The 15,427-nt window shown below is 50.7% G+C and overlaps 2 protein-coding genes across 2 annotated transcripts; one reads left to right on the top strand and one right to left on the bottom strand.

Moving 5' to 3' along the window:
* Position 1: 1 nt before the first annotated feature.
* On the top strand, positions 2–1,378 carry BDW70DRAFT_132697 (sucrase/ferredoxin-like domain-containing protein). The gene is made up of 2 exons (XM_073736196.1): positions 2–479; positions 572–1,378. The coding sequence occupies exons 1-2, from the start codon at positions 87–89 to the stop codon at positions 1,286–1,288; spliced, it is 1,110 nt and encodes a 369-aa protein (XP_073597799.1). The 5' UTR covers positions 2–86; the 3' UTR covers positions 1,289–1,378.
* Positions 1,379–7,394: 6,016 nt separating this feature from the next.
* On the bottom strand, positions 7,395–9,261 carry BDW70DRAFT_19919 (putative C2H2 finger domain protein). Its single transcript, XM_073743491.1, has 4 exons — positions 8,630–9,261; positions 8,386–8,577; positions 8,251–8,330; positions 7,395–8,196 (listed from the first exon to the last, which is right to left on the bottom strand). Exons 1-4 carry the CDS (start codon positions 8,687–8,689, stop codon positions 7,617–7,619), a joined length of 912 nt encoding a protein of 303 aa, XP_073597798.1. The 5' UTR covers positions 8,690–9,261; the 3' UTR covers positions 7,395–7,616.
* Positions 9,262–15,427: the final 6,166 nt, after the last annotated feature.

Here is a 15,427-nt window from a genome sequence, read left to right as displayed (position 1 = left end):
TATTCTACTTAACACCCCGCCAATCCCAGTCAATTCGAGCAAAAGCAACAAGAAGACACCTGGAGAGACGAAGATCACCTAAAAAAATGCAGTCCCTTCTCCGCCGTGGCGCTTCCCTCCTCACGCCCTCTCCCTCCCCCTCACCAGCGCAGTCGAGCCCCTCCACACCGAACCCCGCGCCCCGTCCGATCCGCAGCTCAGAAGATTTCGTCAAAGCGCCGCTCCCCGAGGCATTGTTCAGCAAGACGAACCCGGCGATAGATGGGGAGGAATGCGAGCACGACTGCGCAACTTGTACGATCCGGTACCCGGCGAAGTTTGACGTGGACCAGGAAGATGAGCTGTATGGGCATGTGAATGGGTGGTCAACGCATTTACTTGTTGCAACAGGGAAGACAGACTGGGTGAGGGATGTTGCGGATGAAGAGGGCAGCGTGATGGAGGCTGTTGAACGTGGCGGGGTTCTGCCTGGGAATGGGGTGTGTTTCCCCTTCTATCTGCATGCTAAAATATGTGTTATTGGGGACGGTGTTTGCGTTGGAATTGAGGCTAATGATGTTTGTCTGCGCAGAAACTGAAACTATCTGCGAGTAATATGCCTGTTCCGGATGAATACCATCACCATGAAAAGGGCGAGCAACCAACTACAGTGCTTCTGTTACCGAGCTTCACGATCATCGACCATGTCACGCCGAAGCTTGTGCCGGACTTGATTCGGAATTTCGTTGACCGTGCTGTCACGACTACGACGCCGTTGAACGGCGTCGTCGCCAGCACGGAGAATAAAGAGACTGAACCAGCGACGGAGGAGCAGGTTATGACATCTCTCCAATCACGCCCATGCCCGCATGCAGCGGTGATATTACTCTGCTCGCAGAAGACCCGAGATGCAAGGTGTGGCCAGTCGGCGCCGCTTCTGCGGCGTGAGTTTGAGCGGCATTTACGTCCACTAGGCCTGCATAGAGATCTGGATGACGAGCGCCCTGGCGGCGTGGGCATCTACTTCATAAGTCACGTTGGAGGACACAAGTACGCTGCTAACGTGATAGTGTACCGAAGGCGGGACTTTGACTGGTTCAAGGCCACCAAGACTCGAGTGGCCGAGGCTGAGCCCCTGACAGCAAACGCGCCGGATGAGGGGGCGTCGCAGTGTATCTGGCTGGCGCGGGTACGGCCGGAAGACTGCGAGAATATCGTCCGGTATACGGTCTTGCAAGGCAAGGTCGTGAAACCGGGGACTCAGCTCCGGGGAGGTTTTGATCGGGAAAGAGGGTTGATCAGCTGGTAGGGGCGTGCTAAAACTAGATATAGACTGATATACTTCCAGTTCTGGATATGCGTACAATTGCATGTAGCATTCACTCTGTCTCATGTCTTAATTTCTTGTTGCTGTAATCTCCGCTGGCCTGCTCAGCCCATCAAACCATCGTACCTCTATCACCACCGTACCTCTATCCAAGTCGATTAGCAGCAGGCGGCATCTATCTCAGTACCTTCAGTAAGTCCAACCGTGAGGTCATTGCAGTCTGTCAGAGCTCGGGGGTCATATGTATTCCTCAGCCCAGAATCCAGCGCAGTGTTGCTCACCATACTCTTCGCATACGAACACGCATCTAAGCATCCGCCCATATCCATCCATAAACTGCAGGCTAAGTCACTATCTGCCCTTGTCCGAGCCCATCAGTCCTTTGTCTCTTGGTGGACCTGGACGTATCAGAGGGATATGTCCTCGGCCAGCGAATCCCCCAGGGCAGCTGATGCTGCTACCATTACTAAACGACGAGTCCTAAAGTCGTTATGATAGTGAGTATGCAAAGCCGTGGGGTACGTTCTGTATTATTTGTCCAGCTGAGAAATAAATGCATCCTTCCCTCAGCCTCGGACCCGACTTTGCTGTAGGCGACAGCACTGAGAAGAAGATATATACAAGTATGGGCTGGCCCTGCAGATATTCCTACAAAGTACATATTCCGAGACAAGATGAATGGATGTAATGGAGTGAATAAAGCTCGCGACATGTTATCCGGCCATTACAGTTAAATGACCTACCCAGTCCCTCCACTCAGCTCGAAAGCGCACTTTCCTTGACGGGTGCTGATGCTAAGTAATTACCTAGAGACATTTTCAGTTCCTACTTCTATTACTGGCCTTGAGGCCTATCACCCATCAACACTACACAAATTACGGTTCGACGAAGCCCTTCAGTTCCCCGTATGGGATACGTCCAAGCGAATTCGCGCCCTCCAAGGGCCGGGGACATATATTCCAACAAGCTAGCCGGCACGTCCTGTAGGCTGCAGATAGAGCTGTCAAGGCCGGTTGGATGCCAGTGAATTTCTGAGCTTCTTCGGAGCTGTCATGTTATACACCCGGAAGCCATATAACTTTCATATTGGCGTGATTGGTGTTATGACTGGTTCAAGTGGCGTAGCGGTTCCCCAAAGCTTGTGGACTTTTTGGACAGGTTGAGGCCGAGCTTGCGAGGCGAAGCAATAGGTTGGCGAAATCTATTCAAAAGCTCATGGCAACGGTTCTATGTACTGTGTATATAGACCTGGACAGACAAATATATTGTACGCACTAGTACGGGCTTCAGCCATGACACTTGTGCAAAATCATGGCAAGCAATCACCTTTGACTCGTCGAGGAATGATTCGTACAAGGTCATGTAGCGCCCCTTACCTTGTCTCGACGGCCATAACAACGCAAGACGGTATAGGAACAAAGCATTTACTCTGCTGAATACATGGTCGGGTCTCCTGCCTGCCCCAGCCCTTGGATTCAAGGTTTAGACCTTGGTGAGCCTCTCGCAGCCAGAACCGGCTCACGGTCCAATCTATCAATGAAGAGAAAACCCTCCAGCACGACTCTAGCCCACTTATTAGTACAGTATTTCTAGCCAACAGGTACACCGCAATAAGGGAACGACATGATGGGCGTGGTTGTAGATGAGACCCTCCCAGAGTTTTCACCTCATCTACGTGTCGCAGCAGATTAGCTTCAGACTCATCGCTATGGGCAGAGCATTCGTTGACCTTACCTCACTGAGCAAATCAACTGATCGGGTCCCTCAAGGACGAATACGTGCTAGTCCGCAATCACGTCGATGAATCCCCCACTCTTGCCAACGAGCTTGGTATCGAGCTCAAACCCAAGTTTGTCATACTTGCGACTGGACCATGGATGGCTTTGAAAATCACTACGATGCGCGTCCTAGCCGGAACTTAGTAGGCAGAGCTGTGACGGGCAGAAGACGACCGTGAGCCCGCCCTTGCAAACAACAGGAAGGACGATTGGGACTGCTATCAGATGGCCTCAGTGGATGAACGTTTGGAGGGCCTTGGACAGTAAGCCAGTAGTGTTCCTGTCCACGGCTACTCCGCAAGACATATGCCGCATATTGTCGGAGGGACCTCGGCCCGCACGATTTATCGAGTCCCAGAACAGTCAGCCTCTATGCTTCGATCTCTCGAGCCATTCCAGAGAGTAATGGTGCAATGAGCCAGAAATACAGGATCTTAAAAGAAGAAACCACCGCGAACGTCCTCTGAAACCGTGGTCACTATATGACTCTACTAACTTTACAGAGTGGTCGCAATACCGCCTTGTTGCACCTTCCTCCTTCAGTCTCAGTCTCAATCTCGATCTCAGTCTCAGTCTCGATACAGTCTCAGTTTCGGTTTCACAGAGTCTTGAGGTTTCAGCCCCAGCGCCGCAGAGAAATCGCAACGGGATTGGCGTACACTAATCGTACTGTATGTATGCAAAAAATGCAAACTGACGACGAGCCGCTCACCGCCGTCTTTCCCGAGGAGAGCCTATTTCCCTTTTCGCATGAGGCTGCGGGGACCAAGAGGTGAAATTGGTGGGTAGTAAAGCCGGTGGGTTAATTAGATGCGCCACAAGCTGTGACGCTACGGAAAGCTGGTTATGGACGTGGGGCTGAAACAGGGGATTCAATAATGACTTTGCAGCAGTGTATTTGGCCAAGCGATCGATGTGTTTTACGATGTACGTACTGGTATTGTCAGATACGATCTGTAGTTACATGAAAGTGCAGGACTGTGAGTTCAATCAGTAATGTACCAGAACTTCAAGGCTGGTCGAGATGTTGAGGCCGCCCTGGGTTTAGGTAGTATGTGGGGAGCACAGAGTTGACCGGTGAAGTTCTCAGGCCATCCCGGCTCATGTCATTCTCAAGATTGCCGACAAGCCAACTCTAAACAGCAGATGACAAATAACGTTAACCTTAGCCAGGAAACAACGGGAACAGTGGCTGCGGGAAGCATGGGCCAGGACCCAAGGCTCGAATTCCATCGTTCAAAGTTTCTTTAGCTTTGCTGGGGTCCTTTTGGGGTCCATCTATGAACTTTCGACCCCCACGCCTCGTCGACCGAGATTGTCCGGCAGTTTCTATGTATACACATTCATTCTTACCTGAAAATACCTGTGAGTAGCTAGTTGCGTAGGTATCGACAAGGCTTCGCAAATCGCAATAACAGAATGCACTTACGCGGCATTCAGCATATATACTCTGGCTCGCATTACCTTCACTCAGAACAGGAGCAATTCACGAGCTGTCCTATCACATTTGCAGGAAATCAAACCAGCATACCAATGCCAGTGGGGACCTAAATGATGGTTAACGGATTTTTATCGGCAGGGATGAAGGCTGATGCCTGGCCGGAGTAGAGTTCCTTGACGAATTGCCAATAGAAGCTCGAACAATGAGAACCATCGCACAGCATCGACGTTCCGCAGTCAGTCTGCGTATGAAAAGTATGCTATTGGTCCCTTGGCGGTGACGTATCCCGGGGCATCACATTCATATCATATTTCGCCGGATTCCATTTCCAAGAAGGTTCCTGTCCTTGGCTACCTCTCATGCATCGAGTCGGAGTCTGCATTTGCATGTGGCTGCAGAGCGTTAGCGTCTGTTTTCGTGGTCTTGGTTGTCCGCGTCCTCCTTACTGGAAAACGAGTGGACGGAATCCCACCCACGTTTTCGTATACTGACAGGGTGATGCATAATCGTCTTTCCACAGAGACCATCTCGGGTTCGACCACCCACCCGGTCCTGAACGGACGGAAACCCGATCCGGTGAAAGGTGTAGCTAGAGTCAGAATATCTTGCCCCAACGTACGCAGCGCCTATAGCCGCCGGCCTCATCCCAGAGCCAACTGAAGCAACTAGTCGGTGGGGCCATCACCATGTCAAGCTGGCGCGGGCTGGCGTTAGTAAAGTTAAAGCTTGAGTAGCGGCTGTTAGGTCCCGCGGCTCTCCCCTGTTAGGAGATCCAAAGCGAGATGAAGCTGCTGAGGCTTGAGCTACTCTGGAGCCACTCTCCAGCCTCTCAGTAGTGAGTATAGGGACCTGCCAGATATAGAAATAGGAGGACGACAGTGGGGACTATGTGTGGACCTGAGACGGGGAGATCCACTGGATGAGCAATGGCTCGAAGGGACTATGGAGACTGGGATATCAGCCCGGGCACGTTTGCACGGCTGTGGGATATGGACGCGGATGCCAACCCGGGCCTTCAGGTTGGACCTCGTAGTTATCGCCTGCTCAGGAGGTGAAAGGTACCGAGGTTGATTCGGTCTTTTTGACTCATGATTGCTGGAATCAGCCGTGGATGTGAACCCCTCATGACGGAGGAAAACAAGCCTCAGCCAGGAACAGCCCCGTAACTCCATATGCCGCAGATTCCGTTCCCACCTCCCGCGAGCTCAGGCGCAAGCTTAATCGACAATTTGGAGCACCACTCAAGGGACCTGTCCAACCTGATAGGGGATCCCCAGCATCGCCCAACTTCAGCCGTACTGTACGGCGAACCGTACTCGTCTGCCACCCAAATTACCTCCGGATTCTGTACAGCGTTGGACGGAGTCAATCATAATAAAAACAAAATAAAAACAAATCAGATTCCAATAAATGGCGCGCTTACCTGCCCCACCACACCGCTAAGAACTTGAAGTCAGGCAGAAATTCTCCGTGCCTTAGTATTGTAGCATATTTGGGACTTTAGAGACGTGATCACGCAGTTGCCCTGCCCCATTGCAGTATAATCACTTGTCAGACATCTTATTCCGTAGACCGAAACTTACTAGTCTGGAGTGAGAAGAAAGGTCATTTGAGCCAGGTGTGTCAATCGAGGCCGAGAGTGGATTAATAATCATTGTTGTGACAGTCTCGAGATTCGACGGTTGGTGATGACTAGGGGACGGGATCGCTAGCCAGCTGAAACCTAGCCCAAGAATGTTTCCTGGAATCATTAAACCCATTTGTTTGAATGGTTCATGTTTCCCCGGAATCTTCATCCATGTGGAGAGCCCCGTACTCGATACTGATAGGCTTGTCAGCTAGCTGCCGGCCCTGAGGCATGTAACCGTAACCAGTAGCCTATCACCAGCAGCAAGCACAACCTACTCCGTATGCACATTCTCCTGCCTTACCAGTTCCAAGGAAAGGGCGTATAGTTGGGAGTGCTCCTACAGCTTGGCATACTAATGCCTTACCGGTGCCACATGGAGTAACGTGATGCTTATCGATCGCAAGCCACACTGGCCACGCTTCGTATCTTGTGAAGGGGTAAACTGCGGGTTTACTTAAGTTAAAAGGTGGTATTCCGAAGGGAGCGACATTTCCGTTTATCAATCGATGGAATAATTTTTCCACGCCAGTGGTCGTCTATCGGGCGCAGGAATAGCGAGGTTTGTTTAGTGCAATGCAGACTCAAAAGGCAAGTTCGAAAAAGCGTCGATCCTGGGCTGACGTCATCGGAAAGATAGCTCCGATTAGTGAGATTTACTGTGAAGCTGAAGGGGCCAATTATCGTGGTTCTAGTTAAGCCATCGAAAATGTGAAAGATTAATACGAGGATAAAGTATAACACGGCTGGATGCCAACAGCCGCCTAGACTCATGATGATCGACCTCCTGTTGCCGCACACTTGTCATGTTCCTCGAGGCATCATGAGGTGCCACGGAAAGGCAAAGTGAGGGGGTGAGATTGATAAAAACCGTGAGACTGGTGGACTCAGAGGAAGGCATATATGCTGAATCAGGTATCGACATGTTGGCTGGTCCGTCGTGTATATACACCAGAATTGCAGCTAACATACGCTTATCCAACGCGTTCTTGCCAATGATATTAACGTCTTCACTGGTCATATTTCACATGGATTTCGTGATGCCGGACTCCGATGCTGGCCGAAATAGTAGTGAAAAATGAAATAAGAAAAATAAAAAAAATAGACAAGATACCTTGCAACAAACTGAGAACTGCAATGATGTATGGTATCAAACATGTGATAGAACGCCTCTCCACTGCCGTTTAGAACAAAAAAAGAAATAAAAATGAAAAATAAAGCTAGTCAACTTGAACAGGGCGGATAATCAAGATAGGCGAGTCATAGGGCTCAAATTACAACTGCTGGCTCGGGAAGGACAGGCATGGATAGAGAGGAAATGTCCGGCAGTTTTGATGCTCGAAGATTCGGAGGAAATTCATGACACATATGGGTTTGTAAGCGCGAGGGCTTCCGGGGCGGGTGTTACTTCGTACCAAGGGGGAAATTGGTAAGTTCGGGCTGGTCCGTACTCAGAGACCACACTTAGCACCCAGTTCCAAGGAAGGCAAAATCCGTTCCTTCTGGTTGATTTAACAGTCGCATAACAGGAGGCTTGTATTCAAGGGTCGAGGCATAGGACATGGGCGGCTGGCTTTCGATGGTTGGTGCGGTATACACTGGTTGTTGGTACTCCACTGGCATAAATCCCATACGGTGTGGATCATAGCCCTGGTTCTGCTGCGGGTGTTGTTGTTGCTGCTGGTGCTGCTGCTGATGCTGCTGCTGATGCTGCTGCTGTTGCATCATTTGCATGAATTGCTGCACGTGCTGCACCTCGACGGACGAGGTTACGGGAATATTACTATGGATGATCGGCGGCTGTTCCTGCATCGTGACTGGGCGCATAGGTAAATTTTGCTGAGGGAAGAATTCATGGGTCGGTGTGGGAGCATTTGGATAGTACGCTTGTTGACTTAAGAGATACTGCTCGTTCGGATGAGAGGTGGTGACAGGTGTAGAGTATGAGTGTTCCGAAACTGTCTCTTCTGACGGCATTCGAGCCATGGATCCTAGTGGGTGGGAGCGATGTTGATGCTTTGTGAGTGTGGTTTTGCGACAGAAGCTGCAGCGATGTGAGCTAGAGACTTAGCACCGAGCGTTGGTGAAGACTTCGTACCTCTTATCGCATCGGGGCTCCTGGCAAATATAAGGACGCCGTCCTGTATGGATCCTGCGATGGCGAGCAAGACTCGAGGACTAGCGAGCTATCAGCAATGATTCTGGGATGGCCAGAGGAGTGGCGGGGTCTTACATCGGAAAAGGCCTTGCGACAGCCTTCGTGGTCGCAGACATGCGGCTTCTCTCCCGTGTGCGTTCGAGAATGTACCGTCAATGCGCTCCGCTGGATGAAGCTCTTATGACAGTCCTTGTAGGTGCATTGGTACGGTCGCTCGTTGGTGTGTATACGATAGTGCCTGCCAAGATCTGACTTGCGATTGAACGACTGAGAAGTATTAGCGAGAGGGTGGCGAAGTTACCATGAGGGAACGGATTACCTTTCCACAATGAGGCTCATCCCAAGGACAGCTGAAATCGCGGCCGCTGCCAGGAGCCATGGCGGATTAGAGGGCGCGGGAGGACTGGAGATCGGAAAGTTTAGAAATTGTGGGGATGGGCCCAGACAGCGACGAAGAACTCAAGAATATGGCCCGAGGAACGGGACACTAGAACCAGAGTCTAGGAACCGTCGAAAAATGGGCAGCGACCCGGATGAGAGAAGTAGAGGCTGATGAGAAAAGAGTTGCGTTCGAGTGGCCGACTCAATGGCCACAGCAGCAGACGCGAGAGAGAAAGGGTCGGACGACGATTGAGATGAGACGAGGGAAGAAGATTGAGGGGGAAGAGAAGAGAGCCACAGGAAAAAGGAATCACAGACAGGATCGGAGGTGACAAGGACAAGGTTATCACAGGAAAGTTAAGGCCAGGATGCGGCGGGTTGGACGGTCTGGTCTGGTCTGCAGTCTGGACGGACAGAAACGAGGTCGAGGAATGACGGATCGACGGGAGTCACGGTGCTGTTGGTGCTGACTTTGAGGCTGGAACATAATATATCACTAGCGAGGCGAGGGGAGGAATAATAATAATAATAGAACGCCAGGAAGAATAATAGAGGAGGGTAATATATATGCCTAGTAAGCTGCTCCAGGTGCGACTTGGTGATACGACAGTCGAGACCGAAGCCGAGGCGAGCAGTTAGTATAAATAGAGGGACCTAGGGAGATCGTGAAAAGACTCGGCCTCTGCTGCTCTGTAGGTAGGAAGAAGCATATGCCGTGTATGTTCAAACTGCAGAGGAGCTCAGTAGTATAAGTAAGTGGTGTTGAGGGAGTCTGGTCAGTCGGTTGTGAGGTGATCCTCAGGCCAGAACAATAGCCCGCTCACTGGATAGCCTTGGCTAACTCCAGAGGACAGAGGTGGAGAAGGCGAAAAAGAAAGAAGAAACGAAGGTAAACACCAAGCGGAATGGTAATTTACCGGACTCGAAATGGTCAGGATTAATATTATTATTATTATTCCTGGGTGAGGATGGAGTAGGGTCGGTTGATGGAGGGAAACTCCTGAGTATGGTGAATCTGAGAGAGGGGGGCGCTCACTCGCACGAAAAGAAACGAGGCATATTATTAGCGGAGAGCGAAAATTAGTGCTTGTACCTAAATGCTAGGCGCAGATGGTCCCATTCAGAGATTCCAGGCTAATAACGCTATCTCTCACTCTCAAACTGACAGCTGGGCCTGGGTGCCAGAGAAAAACTCACTGAGTGGGAAAGCAAGTGGGACGTGCCCGGGGTAGACGGAAAGGCTAAGGGAGAGGCCGAGCTGTACCACTTGGTCACCACCAGTGACTGGCAAAAGCCAGACGAGGAGGGGACACATCCCCCCACCCTCCTGGCTCCTGCAGTGCCTGGCCAAACTTCCAAACTTCAGGGAGGCGACTGAGCCCAATCAGCGACGGTTGAACCCGAGGCTGGCAGAGTCCCTAATCCGGGGACAGTTTAGCCTGGCCCTCTGGGACACCGCAGGGTCGATTGGAAATCCCCAGGCAGCCTCCCGGCCTGGCAGCAAATCAGTTCCAGGACTTTTTTTTTTTTGTTTTGTTTCTTAGTATTAGTTTTTTGATTTTTTTGATTTTTGATTTTTTGATTTTTATTTTTCCCTTTCTGGAACAGGCAAAATTACCGCCAGATTCTGGCCTCAAGATCTAACTGAGGATGTTACATTCAGAGCCCGCCTTTCCTCGTTCCAGATGGAGTCGCGAGAATATAGCAGTTGGGGATTAGAGTTCTATGACAGCCGTCTCCAGTCCCCTGTCAGTCACTTGTTGCAGCGCTCAGTCTGGAGACTCTGGAGACGGTCTGGAGACGATCTCTTAAGCCGCGGGTCTGGACAGACGATACGAAGTACGATGGTCCAGAGGACAAACAAAAGAAACGACTCCACACATTAAGCCTGGAGACAAAGAAAAGAAACGAGGGCTCTGTAAAGAGTCGAAAGCCAGAAGTCAGGAATCAAATTTCCCAATCCCCTGGGACGAAAAAGGGACGTCCTGGTAGCAAACAAGTGGCCAACATTCGCTGATGCAACGCCGGCCTCCTGGTTCTAGCCTTCTGGAATGCGCCAAATGGGTTGCCTTGCGGTTCAAGTGAGATATCGAGCATCTCCTAGCGAGTCTATCTCTCGTTGTTCAATTCATCTATGGCCGGATTGCCGGCTATGACTGGCTGTCGCCACAGAATCCAGGGTCCTCCGCTACCCGCCGTTAACAGGGCCGTCTGTCTGCCCCTTATAGGCCAGGAACTTAAAAGTCTCGAAGGGACAGGGATCTCCAAACCGTTGAGTCTCAGATACAAAGCCTGAAGGCCTCGTTGTATTGATTCAATTGCTGAGCATTTGCCTCAAACGACTGAAACACGGTACATAAACCCGGATTGACTACGGGAACTTGACTGATAGCTGTGCTACCACGCCGAAGCCATCAGTAGTCGTTACCGGCCATCTATTCTTGGTAGATACGCGCCGGATTGATGCCTGCTTTTTCTCTAGCAGTTTCAACTGAGGCTGCCGAACATCCTTCCGACGCAGGACTCGAAGCGATAGCTCAAGGGCCGAATCTGGACTCAGTACAGCCCGGTATATCGGGCTCTTCTGCCGCTGCCTCGAAGGCGACTTTGCAAGTGGCTCCGGGTCAGATGCAAACCTCAATCTCGCCTCCGATCGAGACCGAGATTGAAAGGCCAGACCCAGCCGGCCAGCGCCATGTCAGACAATGAGAATTCTTCACGTGACCCGCGTTTCGGACCCTGTCCGCTACGTATTTACATCGTAGAAGGCTTCTTGCCAGTTGCAACGGGGTATACTCGGACAACCGGGGCAGCCTTACTGTCCCAAGTCTGATGGCCACCCAACTGCACTGAATAAGGCCGTCGTAATCATCTTGAATAAGCTCACTCTGAATACCGACCCCGTCCCGACCAATCGACCGCAGGTACTGCGTATGCGTAACTGCTTCGTATCAACAGTCAACGCACTACTGGTACATCCTCTTCCGCATTCGTCGAAGGATCAGCGTCAGCTCAGCTCGCAGGATCTCACAAGCCACAAACGTGCCCTCAACGAGTTAGCGCCTTGCAACTCCCTATCACCGGGGAGGTCGCCCGTCGATTTCCGTTGATAAGCAAAAGCCTCACCACATCGACTATCGGCGGTCAGCGTTCAGTGTGCCCATCACCCACTGAAACAAGGTACTGTTTAGTCGTACATAGTCCACTGCGGAATACTTCATTTTCATATTCTCATCTTTTAGCGACGGAGCGTGTGGGCCGGCGGATATACCCGCCGGCCATTCAGAGAGTGCTGAGTGCTGACAAGTGCAAGACAGGTGCAAGACAGGTAGGAGTCTCGCTTGTTAAGGAATAAAGGATACAATATACGGCGTATGCATCTGAACAATTAGCCTCGGCGATAAGACGGATAATTCGGATCCTGGTCTGATAGATCATGGAGAGCCGCCATAGTCTACGAAACTACCACGCGATAAGAACGATCCTCTTTAGCCACGCGTTCGACCGATCATCATCTCCTCGATCTGATTTGTGGCTGCAGCATGCGAGATTTGGTGCTCAGACGACGTGAAGAGATCTTTCTCCAGGCTCCGTCTAATTTGAGTCCGTGTGAAGTTCTCCGCATGAAATCATATAAAAAAGACGATGCGCAAATCGAAGCAGGAGAGCAGAGGACGGTGATCGATCATCGTCACCGTCAAGTCTGCGCTCTTTGGCTTCTGCAAATTAAAGTCTCGTATAATCTGTACGTCCGAAGACTATGTACCAACTCTGAGGACCCGTATAGCGTCCTGATTTGCAACCCCTTGAGAGGCTTAAAAGCAGATGATCAGCAGACACCAATGCAAAACAACGAAGCGTGTGGCCCGTTGAAAACAAGGAAATGAAACTCTCTCCTTCCTCGCAGGTCACTGGACTCGGTCTTGGCCAACGTGTGTGCCCCTTAGGCACAAGACGCCAGACTGAAAGTTGACTAACATTATTGTCATATTCAAAGGCCGAAAGGATCCGCAGTCGGCCAGAGTTGGTGACGGGATTATAGTTCATATCCAGAATCCTTGACCTACTGGGAAATTCTTCCGCAAGGCCGCACCCAACAGTTCCTATCCTTGTGCCATGGTGCAAGAGTGAAGTACTCTTATTTCTCGTTACTATTGAACTCGCCAAACCGCGAAGGATCTTGGATTGACTATGTTATAGTCGCTGCGCCACCCGTCATAGAGCAGAGACTATCTTGTTCTGTGTTACGCCATTCGTACCGGGCATATGCGTCTAGGCAATCGAACTGGGACTAGGAAGTGGTCGATTTGTCAATCCCGAATGTGGGAGCAGTGTCGACGTCGTATATTTGGTGCATGAGACGCCACTTGTTCCTGCTTTAGGCAGGAGGATAGAAACCGGTCTATGAGATTTACGGTAAGGATAAAAGGAGGAACTTGTGCGGTGATGATCTATAGGAGGCTCCATATCTCGTTAGTCTAGTATAGACGCCACGCCGAGTGAACTCCGCGATTTTGCCACGAGTATCGCGATATTTCTGAGGGTCGACAAAAAGCTTCATTGTTCTCTGAACCTCAAGTATATTCAGTACTCTTAAACTGAGACTTGAAGGATCAATGTGATGATGCGATATTGCTTCAGCTCGAACTGAAATCAATTGATAATCATGAGTAATCGAACTGGCCTTCCCAGTGACCTGGTCATCGGTTCTGTCATTGTCCGATTGAAGGAAGCATACACTTGGAACTTTAAATCTGCTATATCCTTCGTATTCAGCTCCCCAGTTCCACTCTTGTAGCACTCACCGTTCCCTTCCAAATCCTTCAGTTTGTATCCACTACTTTTTACTCGATCGAGACAACAGCTCGTCTCATCTCATCTTATTTCGTCATATCACCAGAAACATCACGCTTCTGCGTATTTGGCTATTTGAACGACGACAGTTGACGCGTCCTCCAACGATGAGGCCTAACGTACCGAGATTTTTCGCCCGTTACGGCTAGCCATGGACTGATCCATAGGCTATCGACGTGGACAAGTGGAAGAAGCGCGGCGAGTCGCCTTAAGGCTTCCAAGCTCTATCCTACCAATCGTTCCTGGATGAAGTCAATATCCCTCCAGTGGATATCTGGAAAGACTGCGTCTCCATTTCTCGAATCCCCGGATAAGCAAGATAACTTCTTGTTGCCTGAGGCTACCTATTCTAAAGAAGTGGACTCTCTTGGGTACCTTTGTCTTTGCAACAGACTGATTCAGAGCAAGTGCGTTATTATCTTCTTCGTACTATCTGGCGCCCCACATCCATTCGTAACAGACAAACTCGGGTTCAGTTCATTGTTTGTCTTGGCTTGTGATAAATTCTTAGACCGTTGATGCCAGCGGCATCCCCGCGGGAAAGCACTCCAACTTGCGTTTTCCGCCAGGGAGCTTCGCTCGCCGCGATGTCATTAGTGCGTATCAAACGGCGGCGCAATCTGGTCCGTTCCGGACCTAATCGCATACTTGCTTCCCGGGACCTCCCAAATCATGCCTATCCCTGCGAGTGCGGGCAGACCAGTGAATCAACTGCGGCAGATCGTCCCTCCCGGGCACTACCGGGCATAGTCGGAAACTGGAGGGTAAACAAGCCGGAGACGACGCTTCTGTATGCCTAGAATATGGCAGACTTGCGGCACGAAAGAATATCGTCGCCGCAGCCGAGTTCGACCTCTTTGATTCGTTCCAATGTTCTCTCTTACTTCTGCCATTCAGATTGAATGGACAAGTGGAGCTTTTCAGTTCAGTCAGAACGCCACTTCATGGCGTCGGCGTCGAGAGGCTTGGGGTCCGGAGCCGCCCCATCAGCTAGCAAGGGATCCTGGTTGGCACTCGCTAACAAAGCCAATCCGTAACCTGAATCATAGAGACAAATATTGGGGCTAGGAAATAGGGGAGAACAAGCTGTGTTTCCGGGTCAAGAAGCTACCTCACCTATTGGGTTTTGTGATAACAGCACTGGGACGCAACGATTAGCTGCTCCACGGCCCACCCCACCCCCAAATAGCATATAAATATAGACCCGTGATAGCACCCAACTGTCAATGAATCAAGTTCCAGTCATTGGGAGTACAGTGCAGCTCAGATGTCGCAATCACCAAGTGACCGAATCCTGGCTCGCGTGGTCCCGGCACCAAATATCAATTCTTTGCTTTCATACGCAACATTTGGGACCTTTGAGGCATAGCAAGTATCCTTTCACCACTAGCGCGTACATATTAAAACTCGGTGATTTGGATACCAGGTCCGAATAGCAGTGCTCTGCTTCGGAATTCAGTCTTGGGATTTCCGACAATTCCAGCCATTATACTCCGTATGGAGAGTCGTCACCTAATTCGCACTTGCAATCCCGTTCTGTAACCGTTCAGCCTGAATCAAGCCTGGACTCAGGACCACCAAGGTGCGTCGGCGAAAGATCCTTCATTGAACTACGTGTTGCGCTGGTCTTGGTCTCATTCCAGGCTCATATCTTACTTCAGCCGCCCACCACAACAAATAGACGGCGTGTTTCCCTTCCATGTTGCCGCACAACTCCATATCAGAGCTTCATACCAAAAACATTTGCATCGAATGCTCATAGGTCATAGCACATGGTTAAGGGTCGGTCCGTTGTGGATCATGTACCCACGCTTCCTCGGTTTCTGGCATCATGGCATGCCGTAAGAGTCCACGGACCACGCGAACCTTCGGAATTACCGAC

Source organism: Aspergillus foveolatus (genome assembly GCF_047715535.1).
Source record: "Aspergillus foveolatus strain CBS 279.81 unplaced genomic scaffold BDW70scaffold_13, whole genome shotgun sequence".
NCBI classification, from domain to species: Eukaryota; Fungi; Ascomycota; class Eurotiomycetes; order Eurotiales; family Aspergillaceae; genus Aspergillus; species Aspergillus foveolatus.
The sequence above is the reverse complement of the archived record's forward strand: the minus strand, read 5'-3'. Positions and strand labels throughout refer to the sequence as shown.